The 16,581-nt window shown below is 39.2% G+C and overlaps 2 protein-coding genes across 2 annotated transcripts; both read left to right on the top strand.

The window, feature by feature from the left end:
• The first annotated feature begins 5,685 nt into the window (after positions 1-5,685).
• Positions 5,686-10,164, top strand: LOC145659206 (protein NDRG1-like). Its single transcript, XM_081720351.1, has 13 exons — positions 5,686-5,939; positions 6,051-6,171; positions 6,609-6,671; positions 6,785-6,845; positions 7,199-7,285; positions 7,764-7,850; positions 8,396-8,499; positions 8,605-8,655; positions 8,756-8,807; positions 8,933-8,980; positions 9,157-9,192; positions 9,281-9,332; positions 9,565-10,164. Exons 1-13 carry the CDS (start codon positions 5,876-5,878, stop codon positions 9,678-9,680), a joined length of 942 nt encoding a protein of 313 aa, XP_081576477.1. The 5' UTR covers positions 5,686-5,875; the 3' UTR covers positions 9,681-10,164.
• A 2,091-nt stretch (positions 10,165-12,255) lies between these two features.
• On the top strand, positions 12,256-16,320 carry LOC145659205 (protein NDRG1-like). The gene is made up of 13 exons (XM_081720350.1): positions 12,256-12,509; positions 12,621-12,741; positions 13,180-13,242; positions 13,356-13,416; positions 13,770-13,856; positions 14,335-14,421; positions 14,968-15,071; positions 15,177-15,227; positions 15,328-15,379; positions 15,505-15,552; positions 15,729-15,764; positions 15,853-15,904; positions 16,137-16,320. Exons 1-13 carry the CDS (start codon positions 12,446-12,448, stop codon positions 16,250-16,252), a joined length of 942 nt encoding a protein of 313 aa, XP_081576476.1. The 5' UTR covers positions 12,256-12,445; the 3' UTR covers positions 16,253-16,320.
• Positions 16,321-16,581: the final 261 nt, after the last annotated feature.

Genomic DNA, 16,581 nt, shown 5'->3' with positions numbered 1-16,581 from the left:
GACAAGATGATGTTCCACTGTTTAGTTTTCTGCTCTTCTGCCCACTGGAGTCTTGCCGTTCTGTTTGCCTCAGACAGCAATGACACTCGAACAGATCATCTGAACAGGTCATCCAAATGTGCTAAGGTGATGACCTGTGCATTCAGACATGTTAGTTGGAGCAACAGCATTGTATCTGGCTGCAATTTGCTTGACTGTGCACCACTTGATCATCAGAATTATTCTTGATGTCATCCTCCTTTGATCCCTTTCAAAATATTGGTCCTGGTTAGTCTGGTCCATGCCTCGTTCGCAGTTCGCTTCGCTCAGACCACTTGACTTTCCCATTCTAATGTTTACATGGCGTTTTTTGCAATTAGTCAAAACTGACCTTTCATGACCTTCATTATAAACTTTTCTAAGCAGTCATGACCTCACCCTGTCATAATATTTACTATCATATCTTCCCTGTGTCCAAAGTGATCTCATGGCAGGAATTTTCTAGCCAACCATTTCTAAGTCAAGCCAATTCAAGCAGAAATGCCACTGAGAGTGTTTCTGATGAACTCCTGTCATTGTACTAATTCGGTAAGAAAGGGTTAACTACATAAAAATAAAAGTGAATGACTTAAAAGTTTGATCATTTTAACTGAATCTATATTTTATGGAATGGTGTAATTAACCTTCATTATAAACTTTCCTTAGTCGTCATGGCCTGTCCCTGCCAGAATATTTACTATCAGATTTTCCCTGTGTCCAAAGTGATATCATGGCAGGAATTTTCCCAAGTGTTTACATTAAAGGAATCTGACTATACTGATTACTCTTTGCCAGCTAACAGCAAATAAAAGATGCTGGATTTTGGATTATGTGAGTATATAACACGTGACTGTGTTTGTGTCAGAGAAGGGAGAGGAGAGGCTTTGTCTCCAGCCTCCCGCTGCTTGCCGCTGTTCAGCTTCTCACTCCTGAGATCCTTCTCGTTCTCCTTCTCCCCATTGCGTCCCACTCCGCCAATGCTGCTGCAACTTCAACCGCTGACAAAGTGCACCAGCTCAAAGCGTGGTCTAGAGCCAAATTTCAACACGGGCATCTTCCTCATTGGCTCATCTCCTCAGAGGGGCAACACATGCACAGTTTCAGCTCCTATCGATGCCCACATAGAACCTTATAAAATCAAACTGACAATGACAAGGAAACCATATTTTCAACACCTCCAGCACAAGTAGTAGTTTTTAGCAATGCACTACTTTTAGTGGTTGTTGAGCATCTGGAAAGAATGCAAGTCACCAGGGTAACATCATCAAGAAGCCCTTTTAGACTTACTTCCATCAGATGAATTCGGCCTCTTTTTTGCTTCAGTATTTGGGACTAATTCGTAGGAGGGCATTTTGCCAACATGAATCCCCTCTGCCATGTCATGCACTCTCTGCATCAGTTGTGGGCCATACCTGCTAGACCAAACATTTACATTCTGAATACTTTGGCTCAAGTTGTTAAAATCTTAGTATAAAAATCAACACTTTTATCTGTATCTTAATTTCAGGCTGATTTAACAAGTAGATAAGCTAACGTAGTGAGCGGTTGTCTTGGCTTGTCCTAATGGCAGTCAGGGGCCAAAACACTTACTGTAACACTTTATACTTATGACACACTTTCCTTAACTATTACAGATGCCGTTTAACAATGTTCTATTTTTAAAATATGGAAACAGCAACTCAGCACATAAGGCGTTAGACCATACCTGCATGCTAAGAACACATGGTTCACTCAGACCATCGATAGAGACAACAGCTGATCTAAGTCTCTTGCTTCGTAATTTTCAACGTGCTTGTTTATGAATAACTTTCGAGCTAACCACTGCTTATCACTTTCAAAGTGTTGTCAGAATTTATTGATATGAAAGGCTCTCGTCATGCTGATAATTGTCTGGTAGGACCAACTGACAACGTTATTGCCCCGACATACGCCCGGTGAGAAAAGCATTGTGGGAATTTCAAATATGGCCTGTGCAATGCTCGGTTTGCCTGCTAGTGCCTTCGAGCAGGGAACCTCCAGCTTTGTTCACGTTCTGCCCAGAAATCTATCCGCTTCAAGATTGGTCTAATGGGCCAGTCATTGCTCATCCTCCGCCGCTCTTGTTCAGTCGGCAGAGGGTGGATTTTCGTCCTGCTCTGTCTCTGTCCCATTGTCAAATGCGCTAACATTTGCTGAACTTGAATCTTTTTAATTCTATGGCAGGGGTAACATTCCAGAACTGTTGTCAGTGTAGATCATTTGAATAAATGACTGTTCTGTTTGCCTGCTACGAGCTGCCATAGCTGCAGGTGTTTGGTGACTAGACCAGTCAGCATGCAGGAGTCTGCCTATGTTCAGTTAGAACAGGCATCAGTAAGACAAGACTCGCTGTACTCACTCATTATCTTAATACTGTTCATTAAATTAAGTCAGCGGTTTATATTGAGTTTACGTCATTTGGTACGACGACTCTACAGTCTTGAATTGATTTATGCAGTGTAATATGGATATAAATGTTAAAATGTTCTATTACAGAACACGACACCTGTTGCGTTTTATATTGGTAAATATCTGATATGACCGCTGTAACATAAAGTTGCGGTTATAAGTACGTGAAACATTTTGATCGACTGAAATGTAGATGTATGTACATGCAATATATTTGTGATTATGTAAATCAAACAGCTATTCTTATTCTTATGGCTAGCTAAATTGATTGCAATTTCGTCGTCTTCAAGGCATGGCATGGTGTTTATTCATTCTTTGGCATACAAAATGACACCTTTTCACGTTTTGGAACTACAAATATGGCGGCCTTTTTTTCTTTAGCGTTTTAATGACGTAAAAGCAGAGTCTCACCGTAAAGTCGGGCAGGAGGATCTGGACTCATTTATTTCTTCGTATCTTCCGCCATCTAGCGGTCAATAACGGGTAGTCTTGAACTGATTTCTATCGCGTAATACTTCGGATATAAATGTTTAAATTTCCTGTTGCAGAACAGACAAAGTATAGTCAACCAGTTCTAACCTTTTGATAAAAACTTGAATTTCAAAGTAGGTGAATCTATTTACTTAAACCAATCAGATCACAGTTCATTTACATAACATCAATGCTTTGAGTGCTTTAGATATGAGAACATCACAGTGATCTTTCTGCTCACACATCAGTCAGTCTATAATTCTGTATTATGTGTTTCTATAGCTTCCAACTTTCATGAGTTCCTTGAATCTGTGGAGAAAAGTGCAGACCAATGTAGTTTCTTATTTGTGAACATTTATACATTTATTGTAATTTATTTATCATTTAAATGTTTTAATTCTTTTAATTTATAGACATAAGGATACAGAAAACAGTTCATATATGTATAGTACATCAATCAATGTATAACACTTTTAGTACTTAGTATATGAATCAATGTATAATATTTGGACTGCTTTAACACCAGTACAAAAGTTTAATATAATAAAGAAATAATGCACTGTGATTACGTGTGGCGGCACGAGTGCCGTAGGGCGAGGGGCAGGACGCACAGACTCCACTGACTGGGACGAACATTTATTAACATAAATGACAGCGGCACTCATGTATTAGAAACAATAAACATGGACCTGAAACAAATGAAGTTAAACAAACATAATACACAAGAATACATCTAACATAAACACGTTACATTCAGACATTACACCGACAATGACCAACACCCTGTACACTTTAACACGGGTTTATATACATTGAGACGAACAAGGTGCAGGTGTGGTTGCAAACACAGCCCTCCCACTGAACGTGGCAGGCCAAACCACATGACTCGGGGGAGGCTAACATTCCATGACATTATGCTTCATCTTGTAAAAGCTTTACATGACTGACAATTTCAGCTTTTTCAGAGGACCTATTTAATTCTTTCTTACATTGTACTTCTTTCCATTCCTAGTCTAATCTTGAAATAAATTTAATTTTAATGGAAGTCTTCATAATGTGTGTTTCAGGTTATGCAAATACTTTGGGAGTTGTTTAAATCAGTCAATCTACTGAATTCCCCACCAACAACAGTATGAATAATTAATTGTCATTTACATTTATAACTTTTAACATACTAGTAGCATGTGAGTTTCATGAATTTGTACTTCATTAACTATTTGTATCACATTATTTACATTACTGTTGTAATAGTAATAGTAAAAATTCAATGGTAATAGGGCACATTGATTTGACACAGTTCAATGGCATTAAACTGCTATTAAATGAGTTCCAGTGAAGTAACTTGCTACTTGAGTATTCTTGTAACAGATACTTTCTTACTTTTACTTAAGTAATAATTTAAATGACTACTTTTACTTCTACTTCAGTAGTTATTATTTTAAAGTAACAGTAATTTTACTTGATGACAGTTTTGCCTACTCTACCGACCTCTCTCTGTATTACAGTTAATGTCTTGATCTTTATCAAAAACCCATGTAGTGCCTGCATGGAGGGACTTCGTGTTGTATTGGAAAACTGTAATAAATGTCTATATAACTGTACCCATCTTTCAGCTACGTACTCAGCTGCCACTAAAAATAGGGATTTCACATATTTTTTAAACTTTTGACTTATTTTCCCAATGACCAAAATGTCAGCGCAACCCTGTAGTAACATCACAATGTCTATGACGTCACAATGGCTATGACATCACTACATCTATTTTAAAGGTGAGCGCAAGCATCTATATGTTATTTCACTTGACACACTTCAGCAGTTCAAAGGTTGGGAGACAATAGGGTGAATTAAACCTAACCATAGGTGGTGGATTACTACTGAATTTTACAGAACAAGGTACAGTGGAATCTTTAGTCTCTTAGGGATCATTTTGATGCATTTCAAACAGAGAAGGTCTGTCAGAAAAACAGCTGTAACATCCAAAACATACTTCATCAAGCATTAAAAAGTGGCATGGTGTTCTTGTCATATAGATTTTAGGGAATCTGTCATTAAACTGCTCAAAAGTATTTTAGTGATGTCATAATATTACTATTACAGGAGAGCTGCAAATATTCTAAATTGGAACTGCACAGCCTAATATCCAAATAAGTCTGTACTGAATCTCTGTGACCAAAAGGAAACGACCCTTACAGTGGCACCAGCAATGCAGACGGTATTCAGACAGGGAATCGATTTAGCGAGGAATATTTGCTCGTCAACTTTTGGGATAATGGCAAAAAGGGTAGGTTGAGAATACTTGTTTAATACTACCTTACAACCAAGTTTTATCTAACTTTGTACTGAGAATTTTTGCTTCTTAACCCCCAGGCCCTCTATAACCCTCTATTGGAGGATGATGAAGAAACATCTGATGATGCCTTTTGTATGGACCCGTTGTGTCCGGTAAAATAAGGCTGTATTTTCAGACATTGAGTACTGTTAATAGAATAAAGTCTATGGGATGGATCTTTTCACATCCAGAATGAAATGTTACCACTCCAAAATCTATTTTTCTCTGTGTTTTGTCTGAAGGATTTTAAGGGGGCATTTTGGGGTCAAGTTGTGGTAAGTAGCACTACCTTTTCACAGATGTTTCAATAGGCTAAAGCTTTTACCCATAAAGCATGTTTTCAAGCACTGTCATGTGTCTTCTGAGTCAAACATGATCTTTTGTAAACAAATTAACTTGGTTAATGATAAATAATAAATAAATGATTGACATTCCTCATGATAAGAGGCTCATTCCACAGAAGTAGTTCTAAGTGTGACAGAGTAATGTCCTGACACACAAAACCACTGCAGTGGAATCAGACCTCTTTTTAGAGGTTTTTCTTATACATCTAGACCTAGACCTTTATACTCCACCTGGGTCTTATAGGAGGACAATGTGGAGACCCCCTTTGGCACTGTATGCTGCACCATGGCAGGTATCCCCAGGGATAACCGACCGGTCATCCTCACCTACCATGACATCGGAATGAACCGTAAGACTCTGATACTGTTGCTTGTGGCACGTAGCTGATTGCTCTAAAGTCTAAAACTTAGCATAAGCGTCATTTATTGTGTTGTAATGACCCTGGAATGCATGTCTGCAGACAAAACTTGCTTCGACGTTCTTTTCTATGATGAGGACATGCAGGAAATCATGCGACACTTTGCCGTGTGTCAGGTCAACGCTCCTGGGCAACATGAGGGTGCCAGCACCTTCCCTGCAGGGTGAGCGTGAGTGCACCATATGCCACAATGTTCTTTCAGGGGCTGAAAGACATTCCAAGGTTAAATCTAATCTAAAATGTGACCTTCAGCTACCCCATACAATTTTTTCCAGAATGTATATTTATCAGAACCTACTCCATAGCCCTCCGTCTGCCCTCAGACCACTCCTTCCTGGCAGTCAGACAGGACGACTCTATGCCATGGTGTTGGTGCCCACCTAAACTAACATCTGGAGGCCCTGACTGTCAGCATGTCTAGCTGGCACCGGCTTGTCATGCACCAGGGTTTCTTTCATGAACTTTTTTCTTAGCGTTCATATGCTACATTGATGGCTGTGGCTCCAAGTACATCATAGCTAGGTTTAGCAGGTTCAAATCCTGAAGAATCAGTGGCGTCCCTTAGAATTATAACTCACTCAGGGCAATTTTTTCCTGTAGAGTCACATATCCCTCAATGGACAAGCTCTCCGAGACCCTCCCAATTGTGCTCAAGCATTTTAAGTGAGTGAACCAGATTAGCCATTTACTCTGAGATTAAACTGTCAATCCTTGTTCTAATCTGAAACCTTGCGCTTTAATGGTTTAAAGTTATGTACATTTTTTTCTCTCCACAGAATTAAGAGTGTTATTGGAATGGGTGTTGGAGCAGGAGCAAACATCCTCACACGGTTCGCTGTGAGTTGTAGCACTGTCTTTCTTCCCAATAGATTTTAACACAATGATCAAACAAGGATTACTCCTTGGTGAAATTCTTGCTTTGTAACAAAGTGTTGATACTTGCAGCATAATCCTAATCATTACACTGTCAAGCTAGCTAGACATCAACTCTCCAGAATACTGACACTTCACTATTGTTCCTCTGCTTGCACATGTAAACAAACCTTTTTCTAAGTGCAATGTAAAGTGCAAGAATGCCAAATATGGAGACTCTTAATTGCTCATTTAACTACAACAGTTTGACATATAGTAAGTAATTTTGCCCTGAAGGTTTATCTCCCTTTGACTGCTCATGCATAAATGTCTTGCAGTTGAAGTACCCAGACTTGGTTGAGGGCCTTGTCCTGATGAACATTAATGCTCAGGCAGAGGGCTGGGCAGACCGGGCAGCATCCAAGGTATCACAGTCTAATGCAATAGTAATTATCATTCTGTTAACACCCTGCTTAAACATCACGATCCCTGTATCTCTACAATTATGTCGTTTAGCTGGTCCCACCTAGCGTCCATGTCTATGGTTTCCCTGTCTCATGTCTTTTGTTTTGCTTTACTTCCTTGTTGTGGTTCCGTTGCTTAGTTTCATTTTCTTTGCTCCTTATTATTTGCACCTGTCTTGTTTAACTCTTATTACTTCATGTATTTAAACCGTCTTGTTCCCTGTGTCTTGGCTGTTCACTGAATCCATATAACTTTCAATGTGATAACAAATAGTTCTCAGCATATTACTCTTAGTTTTCTGCAGTTTCCAGTTAACCTTTCATGCCAATCATATGGTGACAATCGACCCTATATTTTTATTCTTTTGGGATCCTTAGAAAAGTGTCAAGCCTCTTTTAATAAAGTAATGTATTTGATCAAAGCTTATGTGTACTCCAGCCACTAAAGATCAACCCACACTTTCCACAGATTTCCAGCTGGGCCCTTGGTCCCCCCAGTGTTGTCATCTCCCACCTGTTCGGTCAGGTACGAAATAACGCCTAAAATGAAATGTATATTGTATGTATTATTGAGCAGTACTTGTCAACCCAGTCCTTGTGATACATCTGACATCCCACATTTTCCCTCTATCCCAGCTCCTGACAACATCATCCTAGCTCCTAAACCAAGCCATTAGGAAAATGAACACCTGGTACAGGTGTACTGGGCTGGGTTAGAATAAACATGTGGGCCATTTCATGTGTACTGTGGACTGGGTCACTAAACACTGAACTAGAATATTTAAAAGTTAAATGCCTTATTACTAAAGATGAGTGTTCCAAATGAGCTGTCCTGAATTTAGACTGTGTCCTTTTCGTAACTAAAGAACCAGATGCCTACATTATTGTCCATCAAAAGGTCAACAATGTTGTTTTTTTTTTACATATTCTTTTTATTATACATTTCTGTCTCGAGTGCCTGTGCAGACTGTGCATATAGAGGAAGAGACATTTAATTTCATATTCACATCAAGTTTTGATGTTTTGTGACTGATTGCGTCTTGGACTGACTCCTTTATGGCACCGTGGCAGGAGGAGATTAAGAAGAAGGCAGAATTTGTAAAGACCTTCCATCACAACATCAGCAAAAGGATTAACCAGACCAACCTTCTGCATTTTATGAAGTCCTACAACAGGTATGACTGACATCTGCATTCTATGGAATCTTCTGAGCTCTCTGCTTCTAGACTTGTTTGTCATATGAACAGCTCCCAGTCTTATTAGATCTGATCAATTTTCAGCCGAAGTAAACTGAACATTAAGAGAACTTCTCTGGGTAGAAAGACTCTAAAGTAAGTGAGAAACTGTTTCTCTTTTATCCTTATTCCATGTTATTTTTTGATGTAAAATGCCCCTGTGCCACCACATGCCTGAAAGGTTTTGTTGCTGTAGGTGTCACACTCTTCTGGTGGTAGGAGATGACTCTCCTGTGGTGGATGCTGTGGTATGTACAGCTTGTTTTACATGCAGAAGTTTAAAAACAACATTCAAAATCCAACCCAGCATTCAAATCAAACTTCTATATGTACCTGGGAGCCTGCGTGCAAATGTTTGTGTTTTCTGTCGTAGGTTGACTGCAATTCCAAAATGAATCCCTCAAAGACAACCCTCCTCAAAGTTAGTGACCTTCAAACCTCAGCAAAGCAATACTTAAAATGTTATGTTTTGCTTTTTTTATTTGACTCTCATTATAAATGCAGAAGTCATTATATGTCACTGGGGGCTTATAAATCATGAACGTTGTGATGAACTTGTGGTGAATAACATTGTCCTTCATGTTGTCCCTCATGAAGATGGCTGACTGTGGAGGTCTACCACAGCTTGATCAGGTCTGTCGTTACCCATTAAAATAATGCTCTTGCATTCAAACTGAGTGATGCACTGTGTAATCTATTGTGTCCTGTTCTTACCTTATAGCCTGGCAAGCTGGCAGAAGCCTTGAAATACTTCATTCAAGGACTGGGCTACAGTAAGTAAATACTGTAAACACACTGTCAAAAGGTTGAAATTAAAAATCGTTCAGCCTCTGCGCAATGTAAAACCCATAAATCCAGTTTAGAAAAGTTCATTACTGCCTGTTGTAGACCTTCAGGCTTTCACAACTATCTTTAAGTTATGCATGCTTTCTAAATGGTGCAGTTAAGTAGGGACCTTGAGCTATGTTACTTCACCTTGTCCTTCTGCTTATCTGCCTCTGACAGTGTCTTCTGCAGGCATGACACACCTGTCTCATTGGCACCCCACCTTCTCCACCAGAATGGCATTCTTCCACCCCTGGGCCATCACTTCCATGGAGAGCACCTCCAAGCAACGCTGAAGATGAGGCTCTCCTACCCGCTGCTCCATCCCAGTGTTGTCATGCTTAGTTCGGCTCCATTTCAAATAAAAAATACTCTAAATTGAGGGACCATTGATGTGTTGGTGTTAGTGTTTGTGTGTCATTGTCCCAGTGGACTAATTTAGACTTGCACAAAAGGAAAAAAAAAAAACCTAAATGATAAAAAGCTGTTTAAAATGTTTATACTTATCAGGCTCAGTGTTGTACCTTTATTTAGTAGCCATAAAAAAGTTGATGTATAGTACATCAATCAATGTATAACACTTTTAGTACTTAGTATATGAATCAATGTATAATATTTGGACTGTTTTAACACCAGTACAAAAGTTTAATATAATAAAGAAATAATGCACTGTGATTACGTGTGGCGGCCCGAGTGCCGTAGGGCGAGGGGCAGGACGCACAGACTCCACCGACTGGGACGAACATTTATTAACATAAATGACAGCGGCACTCACGTATTAGAAACAATAAACATGGACCTGAAACAAATGAAGTTAAACAAACATATAACACAAGAATACATCTAACATAAACACGTTACATTCAGACATTACACCGACAATGACCAACACCCTGTACACTTTAACACGGGTTTATATACATTGAGACGAACAAGGTGCAGGTGTGGTTGCAAACACAGCCCTCCCACTGAACGTGGCAGGCCAAACCACATGACTCGGGGGAGGCTAACATTCCATGACATTATGCTTCATCTTGTAAAAGCTTTACATGACTGACAATTTCAGCTTTTTCAGAGGACCTATTTAATTCTTTCTTACATTGTACTTCTTTCCATTCCTAGTCTAATCTTGAAATAAATTTACTTTTAATGGAAGTCTTCATAATGTGTGTTTCAGGTTATGCAAATACTTTGGGAGTAGTTTAAATCAGTCAATCTACTGAATTCCCCACCAACAACAGTATGAATAATTAATTGTCATTTACATTTATAACTTTTAACATACTAGCAGCATGAGTTTCATGAATTTGTACTTCATTAACTTTTTGTATCACATTATTTACATTACTGTTGTAATAGTAAAAATTCAATGGTAATAGGGCACATTGATTTGACACAGTTCAATGGCATTAAACTGCTATTAAATGAGTTCCAGTGAAGTAACTTGCTACTTGAGTATTCTTGTAACAGATACTTTCTTACTTTTTCTTAAGTAATAATTTAAATGACTACTTTTACTTCTACTTCAGTAGTTATTATTTTAAAGTAACAGTAATTTTACTTGATGACAGTTTTGCCTACTCTACCGACCTCTCTCTGTATTACAGTTAATGTCTTGATCTTTATCAAAAATCCATGTAGTGCCTGCATGGAGGGACTTCGTGTTGTATTGGAAAACTGTAATAAATGTCTGTATAACTGTACCCATCTTTCAGCTACATACTCAGCTGCCGCTAAAAATAGGGATTTCACATATTTTTTAAACTTTTGACTTATTTTCCCAATGACCAAAATGTCAGCGCAACCCTGTAGTAACATCACAATGTCTATGACGTCACAATGGCTACGACATCACTACATCTATTTTAAAGGTGAGCGCAAGCATCTATATGTTATTTCACTTGACACACTTCAGCAGTTCAAAGGTTGGGAGACAATAGGGTGAATTAAACCTAACCATAGGTGGTGGATTACTACTGAATTTTACAGAACAAGGTACAGTGGAATCTTTAGTCTCTTAGGGATCATTTTGATGCATTTCAAACAGAGAAGGTCTGTCAGAAAAACAGCTGTAACATCCAAAACATACTTCATCAAGCATTAAAAAGTGGCATGGTGTTCTTGTCATATAGATTTTAGGGAATCTGTCATTAAACTGCTCAAAAGTATTTTAGTGATGTCATAATATTACTATTACAGGAGAGCTGCAAATATTCTAAATTGGAACTGCACAGCCTAATATCCAAATAAGTCTGTACTGAATCTCTGTGACCAAAAGGAAACGACCCTTACAGTGGCACCAGCAATGCAGACGGTATTCAGACAGGGAATCGATTTAGCGAGGAATATTTGCTCGTCAACTTTTGGGATAATGGCAAAAAGGGTAGGTTGAGAATACTTGTTTAATACTACCTTACAACCAAGTTTTATCTAACTTTGTACTGAGAATTTTTGCTTCTTAACCCCCAGGCCCTCTATAACCCTCTATTGGAGGATGATGAAGAAACATCTGATGATGCCTTTTGTATGGACCCGTTGTGTCCGGTAAAATAAGGCTGTATTTTCAGACATTGAGTACTGTTAATAGAATAAAGTCTATGGGATGGATCTTTTCACATCCAGAATGAAATGTTACCACTCCAAAATCTATTTTTCTCTGTGTTTTGTCTGAAGGATTTTAAGGGGGCATTTTGGGGTCAAGTTGTGGTAAGTAGCACTACCTTTTCACAGATGTTTCAATAGGCTAAAGCTTTTACCCATAAAGCATGTTTTCAAGCACTGTCATGTGTCTTCTGAGTCAAACATGATCTTTTGTAAACAAATTAACTTGGTTAATGATAAATAATAAATAAATGATTGACATTCCTCATGATAAGAGGCTCATTCCACAGAAGTAGTTCTAAGTGTGACAGAGTAATGTCCTGACACACAAAACCACTGCAGTGGAATCAGACCTCTTTTTAGAGGTTTTTCTTATACATCTAGACCTAGACCTTTATACTCCACCTGGGTCTTATAGGAGGACAATGTGGAGACCCCCTTTGGCACTGTATGCTGCACCATGGCAGGTATCCCCAGGGATAACCGACCGGTCATCCTCACCTACCATGACATCGGAATGAACCGTAAGACTCTGATACTGTTGCTTGTGGCACGTAGCTGATTGCTCTAAAGTCTAAAACTTAGCATAAGCGTCATTTATTGTGTTGTAATGACCCTGGAATGCATGTCTGCAGACAAAACTTGCTTCGACGTTCTTTTCTATGATGAGGACATGCAGGAAATCATGCGACACTTTGCCGTGTGTCAGGTCAACGCTCCTGGGCAACATGAGGGTGCCAGCACCTTCCCTGCAGGGTGAGCGTGAGTGCACCATATGCCACAATGTTCTTTCAGGGGCTGAAAGACATTCCAAGGTTAAATCTAATCTAAAATGTGACCTTCAGCTACCCCATACAATTTTTTCCAGAATGTATATTTATCAGAACCTACTCCATAGCCCTCCGTCTGCCCTCAGACCACTCCTTCCTGGCAGTCAGACAGGACGACTCTATGCCATGGTGTTGGTGCCCACCTAAACTAACATCTGGAGGCCCTGACTGTCAGCATGTCTAGCTGGCACCGGCTTGTCATGCACCAGGGTTTCTTTCATGAACTTTTTTCTTAGCGTTCATATGCTACATTGATGGCTGTGGCTCCAAGTACATCACAGCTAGGGTTTAGCAGGTTCAAATCCTGAAGAATCAGTGGCGTCCCTTAGAATTATAACTCACTCAGGGCAATTTTTTCCTGTAGAGTCACATATCCCTCAATGGACAAGCTCTCCGAGACCCTCCCAATTGTGCTCAAGCATTTTAAGTGAGTGAACCAGATTAGCCATTTACTCTGAGATTAAACTGTCAATCCTTGTTCTAATCTGAAACCTTGCGCTTTAATGGTTTAAAGTTATGTACATTTTTTTCTCTCCACAGAATTAAGAGTGTTATTGGAATGGGTGTTGGAGCAGGAGCAAACATCCTCACACGGTTCGCTGTGAGTTGTAGCACTGTCTTTCTTCCCAATAGATTTTAACACAATGATCAAACAAGGATTACTCCTTGGTGAAATTCTTGCTTTGTAACAAAGTGTTGATACTTGCAGCATAATCCTAATCATTACACTGTCAAGCTAGCTAGACATCAACTCTCCAGAATACTGACACTTCACTATTGTTCCTCTGCTTGCACATGTAAACAAACCTTTTTCTAAGTGCAATGTAAAGTGCAAGAATGCCAAATATGGAGACTCTTAATTGCTCATTTAACTACAACAGTTTGACATATAGTAAGTAATTTTGCCCTGAAGGTTTATCTCCCTTTGACTGCTCATGCATAAATGTCTTGCAGTTGAAGTACCCAGACTTGGTTGAGGGCCTTGTCCTGATGAACATTAATGCTCAGGCAGAGGGCTGGGCAGACCGGGCAGCATCCAAGGTATCACAGTCTAATGCAATAGTAATTATCATTCTGTTAACACCCTGCTTAAACATCACGATCCCTGTATCTCTACAATTATGTCGTTTAGCTGGTCCCACCTAGCGTCCATGTCTATGGTTTCCCTGTCTCATGTCTTTTGTTTTGCTTTACTTCCTTGTTGTGGTTCCGTTGCTTAGTTTCATTTTCTTTGCTCCTTATTATTTGCACCTGTCTTGTTTAACTCTTATTACTTCATGTATTTAAACCGTCTTGTTCCCTGTGTCTTGGCTGTTCACTGAATCCATATAACTTTCAATGTGATAACAAATAGTTCTCAGCATATTACTCTTAGTTTTCTGCAGTTTCCAGTTAACCTTTCATGCCAATCATATGGTGACAATCGACCCTATATTTTTATTCTTTTGGGATCCTTAGAAAAGTGTCAAGCCTCTTTTAATAAAGTAATGTATTTGATCAAAGCTTATGTGTACTCCAGCCACTAAAGATCAACCCACACTTTCCACAGATTTCCAGCTGGGCCCTTGGTCCCCCCAGTGTTGTCATCTCCCACCTGTTCGGTCAGGTACGAAATAACGCCTAAAATGAAATGTATATTGTATGTATTATTGAGCAGTACTTGTCAACCCAGTCCTTGTGATACATCTGACATCCCACATTTTCCCTCTATCCCAGCTCCTGACAACATCATCCTAGCTCCTAAACCAAGCCATTAGGAAAATGAACACCTGGTACAGGTGTACTGGGCTGGGTTAGAATAAACATGTGGGCCATTTCATGTGTACTGTGGACTGGGTCACTAAACACTGAACTAGAATATTTAAAAGTTAAATGCCTTATTACTAAAGATGAGTGTTCCAAATGAGCTGTCCTGAATTTAGACTGTGTCCTTTTCGTAACTAAAGAACCAGATGCCTACATTATTGTCCATCAAAAGGTCAACAATGTTTTTTTTTTTTTTACATATTCTTTTTATTATACATTTCTGTCTCGAGTGCCTGTGCAGACTGTGCATATAGAGGAAGAGACATTTAATTTCATATTCACATCAAGTTTTGATGTTTTGTGACTGATTGCGTCTTGGACTGACTCCTTTATGGCACCGTGGCAGGAGGAGATTAAGAAGAAGGCAGAATTTGTAAAGACCTTCCATCACAACATCAGCAAAAGGATTAACCAGACCAACCTTCTGCATTTTATGAAGTCCTACAACAGGTATGACTGACATCTGCATTCTATGGAATCTTCTGAGCTCTCTGCTTCTAGACTTGTTTGTCATATGAAAAGCTCCCAGTCTTATTAGATCTGATCAATTTTCAGCCGAAGTAAACTGAACATTAAGAGAACTTCTCTGGGTAGAAAGACTCTAAAGTAAGTGAGAAACTGTTTCTCTTTTATCCTTATTCCATGTTATTTTTTGATGTAAAATGCCCCTGTGCCACCACATGCCTGAAAGGTTTTGTTGCTGTAGGTGTCACACTCTTCTGGTGGTAGGAGATGACTCTCCTGTGGTGGATGCTGTGGTATGTACAGCTTGTTTTACATGCAGAAGTTTAAAAACAACATTCAAAATCCAACCCAGCATTCAAATCAAACTTCTATATGTACCTGGGAGCCTGCGTGCAAATGTTTGTGTTTTCCGTCGTAGGTTGACTGCAATTCCAAAATGAATCCCTCAAAGACAACCCTCCTCAAAGTTAGTGACCTTCAAACCTCAGCAAAGCGATACTTAAAATGTTATGTTTTGCTTTTTTTATTTGACTCTCATTATAAATGCAGAAGTCATTATATGTCACTGGGGGCTTATAAATCTAGAACTTTGTGATGAACTTGTGGTGAATAACATTGTCCTTCATGTTGTCCCTCATGAAGATGGCTGACTGTGGAGGTCTACCACAGCTTGATCAGGTCTGTCGTTACCCATTAAAATAATGCTCTTGCATTCAAACTGAGTGATGCACTGTGTAATCTATTGTGTCCTGTTCTTACCTTATAGCCTGGCAAGCTGGCAGAAGCCTTGAAATACTTCATTCAAGGACTGGGCTACAGTAAGTAAATACTTTAAACACACTGTCAAAAGGTCGAAATTAAAAATCGTTCAGCCTCTGCGCAATGTAAAACCCATAAATCCAGTTTAGAAAAGTTCATTACTGCCTGTTGTAGACCTTCAGGCTTTCACAACTATCTTTAAGTTATGCATGCTTTCTAAATGGTGCAGTTAAGTAGGGACCTTGGGCTATGTTACTTCACCTTGTCCTTCTGCTTATCTGCCTCTGACAGTGTCTTCTGCAGGCATGACACACCTGTCTCATTGGCACCCCACCTTCTCCACCAGAATGGCATTCTTCCACCCCTGGGCCATCACTTCCATGGAGAGCACTTCCAAGCAACGCTGAAGATGAGGCTCTCCTACCCGTTGCTCCATCCCAGTGTTGTCATGCTCAGTTCGTCTCCATTTCAAATAAAAAATACTCTAAATTGAGGGACCATTGATGTGTTGGTGTTAGTGTTTGTGTGTCATTGTCCCAGTGGACTAATTTAGACTTGCACAAAAGGAAAAAAAAAAAACCTAAATGATAAAAAGCTGTTTAAAATGTTTATACTTATCAGGCTCAGTGTTGTACCTTTATTTAGTAGCCATAAAAAAGTTGATGTATAGTACATCAATCAATGTATAACACTTTTAGTACTTAGTATATGAATCAATGTATAATATTTGGACTGC

Source organism: Electrophorus electricus, chromosome 9 (genome assembly GCF_041902795.1).
Source record: "Electrophorus electricus isolate QZ-2024a chromosome 9, ASM4190279v1, whole genome shotgun sequence".
In the NCBI taxonomy this organism is placed as follows: Eukaryota; Metazoa; Chordata; class Actinopteri; order Gymnotiformes; family Gymnotidae; genus Electrophorus; species Electrophorus electricus.
This window is presented reverse-complemented; position numbering and strand designations above follow the sequence as displayed.